This window comes from Idiotropiscis lumnitzeri, chromosome 4 (genome assembly GCF_059441095.1).
Source record: "Idiotropiscis lumnitzeri isolate Australia: NSW breed Sydney's pygmy pipehorse chromosome 4, RoL_Ilum_1.0, whole genome shotgun sequence".
NCBI lineage: Eukaryota > Metazoa > Chordata > Actinopteri > Syngnathiformes > Syngnathidae > Idiotropiscis > Idiotropiscis lumnitzeri.
The window spans coordinates 17,769,905-17,785,162 of record NC_142394.1 but is presented as its reverse complement, the minus strand read 5'-3'; the positions used below and the strand labels follow the sequence as shown (position 1 = coordinate 17,785,162).

The following is a 15,258-nucleotide window of genomic DNA, read 5'->3' as shown; positions in this document are numbered from 1 at the left end:
CGGGTGGATTCAACGAGCCAAAAGTTGGCTATGTTCCATCCCACAACGGCGCAAACACCCCCTTCTACCCTTTCCATCTAGGAAAATACTAAATGAAAGAAAACTCCACCCATGCACACAATTAGACGGGTCTTTGTATTAGATTTGAATTGGGCACAAAAATAGTCCCCGCAGTGTGTGTATGTGCACAGTACTGGAAAATCATGTGACCTTGAAGGAAGATCAAGAATGTTGCGACCATTATTTTTCTAAAGTGAGGTATTTGAGTGAATCGATGAATTACGACAATACTAATTCACAGTGTTGGCCAAAAATTAGGCAGCATTTCAGAATCCTACTAAATGTGAGCAGTGTTGTGTGTCTGTTGTGTGTGTGACCCTGAAACGGAAGTGCTCATTTCTTAGTCCCTTAAAACCTTGCCAGAGTGTGAGTACGCCTCTGAACATTGTTCACCACACTCTATTGCTCATGGGATCACAAACCCCTTCCACTACAATAAGACTGTGACACTGAAAAAGGGAGTACAGTTCCATATCACATACCGTATCTGTTATTGAAGATCAGCCTCACTCAAAGCTGAACCTAATAAGCAGAGGACAGCTGGATTGGGGGGGGAAAGATGCCGCCAGGCCCGGTCCCTTAGGAGATGTTCCGTGTCAGAACTGGCCTAAATTAAGAGGGAGCAGAGGAAACTGTTGGCTTCCATTCACTGTGGAAGATAACAGCAGCTCTTAGTGACAATACTGCTGTCCATCTGTTGATTCACTTACAGTATGTGTGCTTCTGCGGGTGTTGCTGATGGTAGCGCACCTTGGGCGAGGCGTCTGCTGCAAGACAGATAGGCGGGAAAGGGAATTAGAGAGGATGAGGGCAAATCCTGCCACTAACTAGTTCTTTCATTCACAAGAGATTGCGCTAAAGAGCTCAATATGTAAGCTGCGTCGTGTTCTCCTGAGTCTCAGCGTGCTGCGTGCAGACTCGAAGAAACAATAAGACTTTAAATCATCGCAATTTCGGTGTCTGTTTGATTGCAATAAGGACTGAAGGATTTGGAAAAAAAAAACTTATTGCAATTATTTTCCTCAATAATGCGATGCAATCTAATATGCGATAATTTTTTTCAAGGTCCTTGCCCATGTATTTTTAATTTGTATTTCAAGAAAGAGTATCAATTTTTTTTTTCTATACATGAATATTTGGTCTGAGGTAAAATAAAGCCAAATAACCATGAATTAATATGAAAGACAGTTTATCGTCTTCAATTATTGAGGTATTAACTTCTTTGTCCTTGGAGGATCCGATGGAATTTTTTAAAAATTATTATTTAATTTATTAATGTATTAATTTATTATTATTTTATATTATTAGTGTCAAAAGTATAAATATTACGCACGGACAAATGTTTGTGGCCATTCTATGCAAATATTATTTATATTTTGCTTTGCCCGGATCCGTAAAAAGTCTTAAAAGTCATTCAAACAATCAATCCAAAAATAAGGCCTAAATTGGCATTTAATCAATATTCAAAATTGTTCATAATTGATAAGTAGGATTTTCTGATTATGAACAGACTTAAATCACAAAATAAGTAAATTTTCTTAAAAATGAATAATTAGTGAAGAGGTAACATCACACAATAGAGTTAGCGTAACACTGAAAAGAATGGAATTCAAATGGAATTAAAAAGTCCCAAAAAAGTCTTCCATTTAACTTGCCTTAAGCGGTAGGAACGCTGATTACGGCGATTTGAATTTGAATCATTGTTCAATGCCCCTACTTGCAATGAGGGTAGCAAACACAAACTGTTGAAATATTTGAAATGGACTGATTCCAATTTAGGCTGACTCATCTCAGCTTCAAAAGCAAATTTTAGATGGGAGTGCTGCTGAATGTGCAACTTGAATGGATAACTGCGGCACAATCAGGCACCAATGTTCAACACAGCCGTTTAATGTGACACAATGTAACGATCCTTCCCAACATCCGACCATTGTGGTGAAATATTCAAAGTGTTTACAGCTGCTAGGCATGCTTCATTACCCAGTGGGAGCACTTGAGAGTAAATCAGAGTAAGCGAGCAGCAGTTGGTGAAAGGCGAGGAAAGCACACCTGTAGCTGGGAACATTAGGACGAGGTTTTGCGACGTAATGGAAACGTTTCTGCCTGACAGTGGCCACAATAATTCCACACTGGAGTGGGTGATGAATGCACAGACAAATGTGGATGTGTCTCCAAGTGCAGGCTCACACGTTCAACCCCCTGAAGGAGTTCAGGGTTTGTTACAGTGAAAACAGATCAAATGTTGCCGCGAAGGCGGCACGTGAGGTCATTAACGAAACTGAATTCTGCTCTCCCTCGAGGCAAAAAAAAAATAAATTAAAAGACTTTTTTGCGGAAGGTTGCAGCAAGAAACAACGGTGGCAGGGGGCTGCCGAGAGTGTCTTGTCGATGAGGGAGTTGTGCTTTCTTCCCTTTGACTGCCACTATCTACCGCAGAAGAACCCATCGCATTTGAACGTTCGGCTTTTCAGTTGATATCTCATCACACTTTTTGTGAGATCTTGTTCTGTGCACAGTTTCCAAGAATAGGTGAATTGAGAAAGATTTCTCATTTGCATACTTGAGATAAGAGTTGATGGATGCCATGGAAAACGTGAGCGCCCATTAAAAAAAAAAACAGTTAATTCATCAATTTGGAGTCTTCGACACTGTGATTGGCTAGCAGCCAATTTGGGGTGGACCCCACCACTTGAACCAACATCTACATCTAAAAAAAGTCTACTGAAAAAAAAAAAATGAAAATGTATTCACCGTGCTATGGTCACTTACGCTTTCACGCCCCAACATTTTTACAATTCTTTGCCCCCAGCACTAGTTCTTGAAAAAAATAAAATAAATAATAATACAAATAGTTATACGATTAGTAGTGGGTATAATAGCTACAATGAAACTGAAAAAACAACCAGTTCTTGTGAATAAAATGAACCAGGATGTGTTTTTGCTGTTGTTAAAATTGCAAGATGTCCTTGGCAGTATTGTCCGTGAATAATTTATGAATGGTAAAAAAAAAAAATAAAAAAAAAATTCTGACATGCAGAGATTCTTTTTCTGCCATATTGAAGTTGGGATCCAAATTAGGATTATTTGCCTTTGGCAGAGCTCTGCTCACATTTGAGTAACATTCATGTATTTCAAGTATGTTTTTTAAAGGTTGTTTGCAAAATGTGTCGATTTTGATTTTTTTTTTTTTTAAACCTAATTAGGGACAAAAATGTTAACTTTAGAATGGTTTCCAATTTACCTTAGAATGCTTTATGCATATCGCAAGTTTTTATTTCACCAGTCTGATGCAAATTTAAATGTGCATCATCACCGAAAAGTTAATTACAATTACAGTGTTGCCTCGCCACTTTGCGGCTTCAGTGTTATGCTGGTTTTTCCAAAATATGAATCAGAAAAAAAGAGACAAAAATACATTCATATTGATCGCCATATTGCGGAAAAACGCATTGATTCGAAGAGATTAAGAAAAATCAGAAGAAGAATCTGAGCAGAAAGACGACACCTAGTATATAAGTAAAATGATATGTTAATGTATATTAGCAAGGACATGCTGTCAAGGCTTATCAAGTGTATTTAGGGCCAGCAGCAGTCGCATCCAGCTTTAATTGGCTATTAGTGGAGGTTCAAATGACCCAATCGATCGTTTAGTGCCTGAAGTGATGAGGCGCAAGTTTTTAAATGCGCATTCGTTAATTTTGCCGACACAAGCCTTAACCTTCTGGTGCCCTGGCACATCTTGGCTCTCTTGCAGTTTGCTCCCAGTTCTCCCGCGGAGTCTACGCCATCTTCGGATTCTACGACAAAAAGTCCATGAACACCTTGACGTCATTCTGCGGAGCACTGCATACCTCCTTCGTCACCCCGAGTTACCCCACCGACAACGAGGTGCAGTTTGTGATCCAGATGCGTCCTGCGCTCCGAGGGGCGGTCCTCAGTCTGATCTCGCACTACAAGTGGCAGAAGTTTGTCTACCTTTACGACACAGACCGAGGTAAGAGACAGCCGTGAAATATACTATACTCTTGCAAAAAAATATCCCTCAGAGGCACACTGTCTTGTCACTGCGGTCGTTCTTTCAAAGGTACTGCCGTTATACCCTTCACATTTGACTTTTACAGCTTGGCGACATACACTGCTTAGCAAATGTATTAGACAACGTGTCATAAAAAACAAGGAGAGATCATCCAGCAAAAGGAAAGAGGAATTTGAAGTTGAATTCAACAGCTCACTAGATATTCTCTGACATGTGAGAATTGAAGTTTTATTGAATAAAATAATTAACCAAGCATAACAATGAAAGATCCCTTTCTGTTCAGGAATACAATTAAGAAACTCGATTTGTTTTCTGAACACGAATTGTGAAAATTCATCGATAATTAAAGCATTAAAGAAACAGAAACATAAAATTGTTTTTAACAACCTTAAATTGAGTGGTGGTCTTATACTGCAGATCGCAGCCTGTTTTTCACCAGGAAACGGTTAAACATTACGACGTTAGCTGACAGAAACAAATCAAATCAAATGATTAAATAGCTCACTATTGCACCAAATATAGTTATTGAAATTAGGATGACCTTTGCACAATTTTCTCTTCAACAAGTCAGTACCAACTTTTATTCTGTCTCTTCATCTGGCCTCTTCGCCCTTTTGAAGAAGCTCTTCAAATCAATTTGTCTTTTTAAAATGTATTTGTAGTCATTTTTGCTAAGTTGTGGGCTCACCTTTTTCAATGTCACCAAGATGAGCATTTTCACAGAAAAAAAAAAAATCAAACCTCTTCAAGAATCTGATCATTAATAGAAAAGCTTTTGTTCACTCGGTACAGCCTGTTATCAAACCAGTCCCGGCCCATGGATAGTTGTTACAGAGCCCTCAAATAAAGTTTAGGGCCACAGAAAAGGCATCAATGGATTGGTGGACAGAAATCATTGAGAAAAAAAGATAAAAGCTAAGCACAATCGTCAACGAACAGTCTTTTATGGCGTAGCAATACTGAAGCACGGTACAGGACCAACGGCCCAGCGTGAGTGTATCACAAAATGAGTCTTGTGGTGCACATTCGGATAAAATGCACACTGAGTGACTGATATGGACTACTTCTGTACCCCTTTTTCTGACAGCAAACAGTGACAAGACAGTAAATGTTGCAGGTGCTCAGAATAGCATCTGCACGCAAGGGTAAGCAGAGGATAGCCCGTAATACTCTCTAAGAGCCTTGTAATGCTTGAAGTGATAACACAGCACTAATGTATACAGTAGCGCTATGTTATGTAAATCACTACAAATAAATCAGCAGTTTGTATTAACACATAGCACTTGAAGAAATGGTGTCTCATGAGCAATAATCTTTGGGTACTTGGAACAGTTGGCTGGTTTGTGTCAGTTAATCTTCTGTTTAATCATGTTGATAGTGGCTCGTCTGTCATGGGAAATGAGGTATGTCACATCTGCCGCTAAAATGTTTTCCTTTCCGAAATCTCGGGCGCTGCCTGCTTGCGGCTGCCGCGCTTTGTGCTGCATCAATGAGGGTTTTGTGTTGTCCTCAGATTGAATTGCCTTGTTGACAATAGACTCGGGTTTAATGCAGCAGTGCCTCATGTTTAGGATGGCCTGTCAACACGCTGAAGTGTTCATTTCGGGGGGGATTTCTAATGCCAAATAAGAAAAGGAGCTCATTATCTCACAACGGAATAATGATCCCCCCTCCCACTGAAACTTCCGCACCTGTGCATGAGGGAGGTACATGTTCAGCTATTTTATGTCTTTGCCTTTGAGAGGAAACAAAATGACTTCGCCAGATCGCGTGGCAACATTGTCTTCGCACATTTGCATGGATTTGAGATATTTACTCGCTCGTTAATGGAAGAGCCTCACCAGCAGATAAGCTTCAAGCATCCTGATTTCTCTTTGGCCCGCTCTGTCTTTCACCTCATCAACCCCGCCCCCTCTTCCTCCTGCTTTGAGGCAGGATATGAAGTCTGTCTTTGGGTCTTCAAGTCTGCTTCTCAGCTGAAGGCCTTAATCCACCGCACAGCCTGCAGATAATGTGTGGTTAATTAGGGTCACTCTGACTAGAACACTCATCGGCTCTTCCCCGCGGATGCGAGCAACCCACACGTCCTTCAGCGCGGCCGACACTGCTGAGCTGAAGCCGCCGTCCCTCCATTTTGCCTGCACTGTGTGTCTGAAGGCAGGCTCGGATTGGGGAGATGGGGGGGACGGGAAGGCTGGAAAGCTAAAACGGAGGAGGTGGTGGAGTGAGAGCGATGGCGGGCACTTAGTATAAAGAAAGTGGTGGGACCAGAGGGCATCAGAGGGAGGGGAACGCGAGAAGAGCGAAACAAAACACCGATTCAGTCCGGCAATTAAGGCAACAGCAGGCGCGTGTGATTTACAGCCTGTTACCTGTGTCCAGACTATTCCCTGTGTACAGTGGAGCCCCTCGTGCCAGAGTCCATGCCAAGCCACTTTTACCTCGATTCTGACTGCCAGCGGTGTAAGACGATCCCTTATTAGTGGGAGGACATTGGCCCCAGGTGGGGATTAAAGTCGTTTATTGATGCTCTCCATCCAACTCTTTGGGGGGCTTTGACACTTGGCTCATCAAGCAGACAGATGTGTCAGAGAGCCTCTACCTCCTCTTATCACCAAGTGCAGCTCCCCTGTTAATACGGACACACACTTCTGCCTAAAGTAGGAGAAAGTGAAACGCCAACTATTCCCCCACCGCCTCCAAAATGATTTGGAGAAAGGGGGTCATCTGTTTGCGCACACTGGCCGTTAACAGTACAAAACTGTTTTGTGTTTTTTTTTTTTTTTTTTTTGTAGCATAAAAATGCACACCACAGAACAAAATTCTTATAAATATAAAACTGCTTAAAAGTTTAACGAACTTTACGTTGTTGGTGCTTGAGGGAGGATAATGGCGTTTAGCTAGTCATGTTCGTTAGCACTCCCTTTGTTCACCTTTCTTACAATTCGATGCCAGGGGGCTATACAAAAAAAAAAAACTGTGTACTGTACCATAACTCCAATGTTCTAGAGATGTGTACACATCGAGCACTTGAGTAAACAGCAAGCACAAATGTGAATAGGTTGATACAGCAATGCTAAGCTAATGTCCATGATTTCAATTACCTTTGATGGGAACATTGCCTCTACCAATATGGCCGCCACATTGACACGTTTTTGCCTTCTCCAGTCTCCCGTGAATCTGATATCTATGACAAGAGCAGCTGGAAACATATGACTCATCTCCGTTGATGACCAGTAAACGACACTGTGGCGAATCATGGCCAAGTTTTGAAACTCACAGATTTAAAAAGCTACTATAGAAGGGATGCTTTGAGTGGCCTGGACACTATTTTCTGTCTGTTGAATCAAGATTGGGTCCGCTAAAAGAAGGTTCTAATGCATTATGTTGTGGGTTATTATTTGCACATTTGCTTTGCTTTATTAAAGAGGAAGTTTTAAGAATTGTCAGTTAACAATACATAAAACATAAAATATGTCGGTTGATTCAAATTTCATACCAAATATAACCTAAGTGACATCGCACAGAATATCCCACGATGCAATGTATTATCATTTTGTAAAAGCCTTGATCATGCACATAAATGCAAGCGACTTTTCAATTATTCTCTCAACTCTCCGGTTATAGGGAGAAAACAGGAGCAATAATAAATAACATTCACTCACCGAGTCCCACCGAAAGGTTTTACTCAGTCAATAGAGAAGATTAATTACAGGCATGCTATTCATTTGGTGCTGCTATTTGGCCGGCAGAAAAGGCTTTTAGGCCTTAGTGGAGCACGCACATCCCATCGGCAGAGTGATGGCTCATATGCGTCAAGCTTAGATGTACTAGAGGCAAATAGAGGTAAATTTGTGCCCCAAATGCCAATAGCAGACTGCTTTTTGAAAGCAGACGCTGTAATGAAGCAGCCGCACTGGAAGCAAATTGAAGCTCTATAGCACTGGTTAGACCTTCTTAATTGGGACGATGCTTCTTTTACTTGGAGTAATTGACAGGATGTGTGTTTGTGAGTAAAATTCAATATCCCGATAAACATTGTCACTAATATTCTCTGTAATGTTCCAAACAATAAAGTCAATCCTCTATGTTCTCTTGTTTATGCCATCCTTTCCAATTTCCCGTGAAAACACAGACGCTGACAAGGGTGCTGCTAGATTTTGTGGGGGTGGTCAGGTATGGACACACAATTGCCAGGTCTGTGCAGCAGAGACAGATGATTACAGGCATTATTGTCTCTCCTGGGCACAATCAGCCCCTGATTCAGCAATCTCACCCCAACTTGATTTATGAGTCACACTTTGTTTCTTGTTCTCTGCGCGGCCATCATGATGCTGTCCTTATATAATTATGGCCTTTGGTGTGTGTGCTGGATGTCACTATGACTCCGGTGCTATACCTGTAGCGATCTTAATGATCCTCAAGCTTGGCTTTCTGGAATTTCCACCACCAACCGACTGTGATTGCGCAACGCTGACATGGTGGGGACTGCGAAAAGAATGTTACAAATTGATGCTGTAATTGTATGACAGTTGATAAAATTGCATATATGGTCAATCCTAACCCTAAATGTTGTTAAAGGTTTTAAGACAGTGACAAAGGGAAAAATTGTTTCCAAATCCAAAGTAATTGGATGCTGATGAGCGAACCGGAACTGATTATTACCCAGTTGCAGTAAAACAATTGCATAACCTCATAAGCCTGTCATGCCTGGTTATCATTACTCAGTTATGGCTGAACTGTTATTGTGACTCTTGACTCTTTTGGAGAAAGACTGCACAAATTAATATAAATCCTCTTTGTGCTTCCACACTAGCAACAGCCGAGTCAATTGCTGTCTTCATTCATTATTTCATGACTGTGGGCAATATATCTGAAGATTGTTGAGAAGCATTTTTCTATTTGGTGCAAACATCCACTAGGACGTGAGAAGGAATTTATTTGACTTTGACAACAAGATATCAATGTCACTGTGGCCTCATAAACTACATTTTTGGCCAGCCATCCAGGATGTATCTTAAGATATCCATGGCATAATCTCATCTTTAATATTACAATCAGATCATCAGACGAGTGACAAAAAAAAAAAAAAATCAGTAGGTAATACTTTTCAACTCCATTGTGCATGCATGTGTGTGAGAGAGAAAAAAAGAGGGAGAGACACTCGTGAGTGTAAGGTTAGTGTTTATGTAAATAACGAGATGGAATTACTAAATTAGTTGTGAATAGAAAACTACAAACATTTATTGGGCAGCAGTAAAAAAAAAAATGTTTTGGGCAACTGGTGCTGCCGTGAACATAATGTAAACATACTTCTGTGCTTGTCACTGAGAAAACGAACGATGTGAAGACACAAAGTAAGATGAAATAGTTTTCAATAATCCATACCAACGTGTCGATTACACCCAGTACCCGTATTAGGGATGTTTTGCCTCCCGTGATTTTGTTGCACCACTCCGCTGAACAGTCAATATTCTGTCTGGAACTCTGTCTGTACAGTTATAAAGGAAATGATCCGGTGTTCCCAGTAAACACAGAGCCATTTAATTTACTTCCATCATTTAACAGCTCGACAGGTGAACTTGCACTTGAAACCGTGTTCAATGTCATAAGCTCGTTACAGCGCTGGGAAGTTGAGTGTTCTTTAAAGAGAAATCTGCCAGATGGAAACTGTATCCCAGAATTCAGTGCAGAAATATCCCGAGGTACTTCTTTCATTCCCTCTGTCAATATTTCCAATGACCCCCACACTGCAGCTCAGTCCATTCAAGCAAGTCTATTCGGAACAATAAAAGGGCTGTATTGATCATTTGAGGTTTAGGAACACAATAAGAAAAGTTTATTATGAGGCCATCCGGATTGATTGGCAGCACACCAGTTGGTCAGTTACTCTGTCATTGCAACAAATCATATTATCAAACTTCAACAATCGGATTCAAAAGAAGTTTCATCTGATGCCCTGATAACATAAATTAAAGAAGCAATAAATATTGCAATAAAGCAATAAATTTGAAGATGAGTGGCTCAGTGAGCAACACAAATATGATAAACATTCTGATATCTGAGCATTTTATACTAATTTGTACCATCCCAATTGTTTATCCGAACCAGGAAACAAAAGACGTTTTTCTTCTTTCTATTCTTGCTTTGATTAGAATTAAATTCCCGCTTGGACTGCGTTATTAATTTGTTGTTACCAAAATGTGTGCATGTTTTTGCTCTTAACGCATTTGAGTATTATGACGCCTGTCTGCATGGCGGACAAAATGTTACATCCGATAAGTTTTATATTTATGCTTAGTATGGATTATTATATATTTTTTTCAAAATCATGCTCTTGCACTTCATGTACTTTTAGGAATTTTAGTAAATTACATTTAATTTCTCGACTAAATGTCATAAAATCTTCTGTTTATTGCAAGTTTTGTTTGCCTTTAAATGTTTATTTGTAACTATCTGAAGCACATTAAAAATAAAGCTGCCGAGCTTTGCATACAATTATGGCCTAACGCTCAAGCTAAATTTACCTTTGGCCGGTAACTCATGTTTGTTGATCTGCGCTTCAGGGACCAAAAATATTTAAATCATTAATGATATATTTTTCAAAATAATTGGCCAATTATTTGGTTATCAGAGTTTTTTCTGTCGGCATTGGCAAAATCCATATCAGGCTGGCTCAAGTCCCGTATATGTCTAAATTGCTTGGATTTGGGTTAGTGTATGATTGACATTATTCAGTCACACTAATAATTAAACAGACCAGATGTGTTTGTTTTGACCATCCCAATAACATGACCATAGTATCCGTACATGTTGTCGATGAGTTGTTATACGAGCAGACAAGATCAATCGGCCCTGACTCAGTTGGCAGCGAGACGTGCCAACAGGGCCAAGAGGCTTGTGAATGGAAAGCTGGGACGACCGCATGTCGTTCGCCTCATCTCTCCTCTCTGCTACCAAGCTGGATAGAATGCAAGTGAGAGAGCAATCAGAAAGAGAGAGACTGTAACAAACGCCAACCTTACACCTTCATCTTCAACAAAGCCTCTAATTGGCCATCCAGAGACTGTTGCCTATGTTGCTTAAACAGTCAAGCAATAAATGACTCCCTCTGCTCTCCTGGATGCCTTTGATGGCCCAACACATCAAGCGTGCGCTATAATTTGATCGCACTCTTTTGCCATTGCTTGCAGTGTTGTAAACAAGGCGAGCGTGTGAACCAAGCTGGACACTTTCCATTGATTAAACTCACAAAGACATACATGAAACGGCTCTTGCGTTTTCCTCGTTTTATTCCATGCTTGCGTTCATATCTGTTGTTGCATGTTTTCATCTCTGGGTTCACATACGCATCAAACATTACAATCAAGGGTGCGTTCGGAAATATTCTCCAAACACGCACTGCTTCACTTCCGTTCGGAAACTAAGAGCAATGTTCAATTATGCCGTTCGGTTATTCAGAGTAGCGTGCTACAGCGTGCTCTCGGCCCTCCAACTGGAGATATAGTGTGACCAGTGCGTCAGGCGGTAGATGGAAAGAGTTAAAGCAAGAGCTGCTGATTGCTTTATATCATACTCTCCGTTCGGAAATTAATGGGAGGGAAGGGCACATTGCCTCTCTGAACAGCAGGCGTGTGCAAACTACGGCTCGGGGCCACATGCGGCCCGTTAAACGTTTTAATCCGGCCTGCCGAACTTGAAAAAAATTAAATGAATAAATCTTGTTAATGTTTTATTTTCTAAAATTTTTTTTTCTAAATTTTCTTTATCCGATGAGGTGAGGTTACCAGAACAATCCATCCATCTGCTCCTGGTCCGGCCTCTCTGTCAAATTTTAGAACTAATTGTGGCCCGCCAATCAAAAAGTTTGCCCATCCCTGTGTTAAGAGTGTCAGAGTGATTTTCTAAACCCACCCCAAAGCACATCAGTCCATCTAGCTGCTATATCTAATTAGCTACTAGCTATCAATGTAATCTCTCTCTCAATATTATATATAATGTATTTATACACTACCCAGATTGTTGAATAATACTTTGACTTGAGTAATCGGTAGAATAATTGATTCTAAACAGATTTTTTGTGACAGGCCAGTCTAAAATAGGAAATATTTTCTGATTACAGTTATATCGAGAAAATAAACACAAATCTGCCTCCTAGTCTTTCACATTCAAGTCTAGCATATATTCCAGAGCGTGACCTAAAAAAGCCGGTCAGCCAAATTTTGATCAAGTGATCATAAAGCTGTATCTCCGTCTCGTGCATCCTACTACTATTAAAAATAAAAGTATAAGGCAGGTCTCTACTACTGTAACCTTCATGAAAGGCAGATTTTTGATAAAGTTCTCATTTTCATGTTGCGTATTTGGCGAATTTGTTCAGCCTTTAAAGACAATAGTTTTGTGTTCAATTCCCAAAGGTGAATATAAACGTTTCACGGAAGTCATGTTTTAAAGTGAAATAATAGTTAGCTGGATCCACGCATATGCGATCGTGGAGAACGCATCACATTTCCGTGTGTTGACCGTCTCATCCCAGCCACCATGATGGCTCATCAGCTGATCCCAGTTGTGACTCTGCACAAACACATGACTTGTGTGCTTTGATGGCCTTCTCCTTCACGCCCGCTTCATAACAACTAAATTATGCATGCACCGGAAGAATGAAATCAGCTTGGACACGCTGACAAGAAAGGGCACGGCAAGCCAGCCCATAAAATGCACATGAAAAATAGTCTTAAGAAAATGTGAATGAAGCCACGGATCACTGGTGTTTCTCTTTATTTTGCACACATAAACTGATATCATAGCTGAATTGGCACTCCCGTACTCATGGAGTTCAACTAGTGAGAAGCAGCACACTATTACCCCTTGAAAAGAACACATCTCGTGCCTTTAACAACCTGAGATAGAGAGAGTCGTCTGTCACCGGGATCACACAATAAAGCTCCGTGCTTTTCCAATTTTTACAGGCCAAGTTGGAATAAAGCCATTCCGCCACCTACTCAAAGCTCAAAAATCACTGCAGGGAGACTCCACTCCATTCCAAGAAAACCACCAAGTTGAAAAGCTCATTTGAATATTGCACGAGTTGATAAAGGGAGGGAGGAAACAACACATTGACCGTAGATGGGCATCACAAACGTAAATCTTTCCTTTTCTGCCTCACTTTTGGATTGGTCGAACCAGCACATTTTGCGGTGTCCATATTTGAAACACACACACGCGCATGTACACTATCCATGGACTGTATATGTGATGTGCCGCAAGGGAGAAAAAGGGTAACAAAAGCAGGAAGGAAGACATGGTGGTGTTTAAGTGAGTCTGTGGGTGGATATTCCCCTCCCCTCTGCATGTATGCACGTCGAAAGATACCGGCAACACGCTGCTTCTGTTTGATTTGACATGTGCTGTCTTTTTGATTAGCACACTTGGCAGTCAAACTGTTTTGGTTAGAGACTCACTGTAAACACCACATGAAAGTCTTGGCTTCACTCTTTTTCGGCTACTTTTTGCATTCACGTCACACTCCCGCTCCGCCAAACGAGTTAAGCTCTTTTCTCCAGTTGGCAGGGATGACGAGAGAAGTAGTGCAATCATTTTTTTTTAATTTTTACACGAGACATGATGAGGAAAATGGGTTGTCTGTCTTTATATGAGACTGACTGGCGACTAGTTCAGGTTGTGACCTACTTTTCACCAGTCGTGAGTTGGGATCGGCTCTCGAGATGAACGATTTTGAAAAATAATATAATTGTGGTTTTTTTCTCCTCTAAATATTGCAATTTGATATGCATTATTTTCAAGGTTCATCTCCCATGCTTTTTTTTTAACAAACAAGAAATAAAATATGTATGACAATAAATAATATCAGATTCGTTATACATAAATGTTTTGTCTTCTAGGTTAGGCTCACGCTAAAACAAAGTCAAATGAACCATGTATTCATAGGAAAGACAGTTTACTCTCGAGTTGTTATCTTAGTGAACACTTTGGGCCTCATTTTCATAGACGGGTGCCTATGCGCTCAGAGCAAAAACGGGTATAAAAACGGGTATATCTTCATTTTCATGCCGGGATCATATTTCTAGTTTAGCATGTTTGTGAAATTGGTAGACCGCGCTTTGCCTCGATGGGCATGCCAGCGTTACATATGTGTATATATAGTCAGGTTTTGGTGTCGGCATCGTGGAGGATTGAAGTGACGGACCCAAATGCTGGGAAGCCAGGCGCGTAGCGGTTTTAACCAAAATTGCTTGATTACCAAAAGAAAACAAAAAGGCAAACAAGGCACTGGGAAAAGAGTACAAAGCAAAGATCAAAGTAACGAAACAAACTATGACGATGAAAACTGAAACATGCTGAGGAACAGACGAGACACTTGACAGGAGACAGGCGACACGGAACACGGACATGCACGATGACCTGACAAGAAGTGAAAGGGAACAGGGAACTAAATACCAAAACATTGACAAGACAACAAGGAACACCTGGACAAACACAAAGGGTTGGAGGGAGCTGATTGGTCAACACAAGAGCAAAGGTAAACAAACACAGGTGGACAGAAGACACAAAGGAACACAAGGCAAAACATAAAACTAAAGTCAAAAACCTAAATGAACAAAACCAAACATTGAAATTGTGAAAAACACACAATATGTCTTTGTTAAAGCAAGCCAGTCTAGAATATGTCTTCCTCTCAAACTCCTCCCAACATTAAATGCCACACTTTTATAGCCACTTCCACATTCTCAATTATAGACCACCATCAGACTTTAATCGCAGTTGAATTCTATGAGGTGTTTAAAACCACAAACCATCATTTTCGACTTCCACCTATGGGCCAATGCCAAATGAATAATGAGAGACAATATAAAAGCTTTACGAAGCCAAAGATTGTATTTTCCAATGTGCAAACACCGGGGGGGATCCTCACGGAATCCTCTGAGCATACTTAGCCAGGAGGCAAATAGTCAGCAGGCACCAAATAGTGTTTCGAAGTAACTATTTATTTTGGCGTGCTCAATAGACAAGAGAGACAATACGTCCTTTGGAATATGAAAGCAATGGTGCACACTTAGTGTTTCATAGAGCTAAAAAATATTTTTTGTGAGATGATGGGAGGAATTGCATAGTCCGTATTAATAATATTAATTCACATTTAA

At 40.5% G+C, this 15,258-nt stretch overlaps 1 protein-coding gene and 1 long non-coding RNA gene across 5 annotated transcripts in view; one reads left to right on the top strand and one right to left on the bottom strand.

Annotated features, from left to right (window-relative positions):
* The window catches only part of LOC148338376 (uncharacterized), a 146,441-nt gene that overhangs the window by 55,004 nt on the left and 76,179 nt on the right, over positions 1-15,258 (bottom strand). The window contains exons 2-3 of the long non-coding RNA XR_015842795.1: positions 771-827; positions 543-667 (exon numbers count right to left, since the gene is read on the bottom strand). This is a non-coding gene — a long non-coding RNA (uncharacterized LOC148338376). The remainder of the gene's footprint in view (positions 1-542; positions 668-770; positions 828-15,258) is intronic.
* The window catches only part of LOC148338377 (glutamate receptor 3-like), a 91,443-nt gene that overhangs the window by 27,420 nt on the left and 48,765 nt on the right, over positions 1-15,258 (top strand). For all 4 annotated transcript variants that reach the window (XR_015842793.1, XM_088292739.1, XM_088292738.1 and 1 more), the window contains exon 3: positions 3,815-4,054. Coding sequence is in view for 3 of the 4 variants with exons in the window: in XM_088292739.1 (XP_088148865.1) it covers positions 3,815-4,054 (240 nt within the window). In the remaining variant the exon portion in view is untranslated. The remainder of the gene's footprint in view (positions 1-3,814; positions 4,055-15,258) is intronic.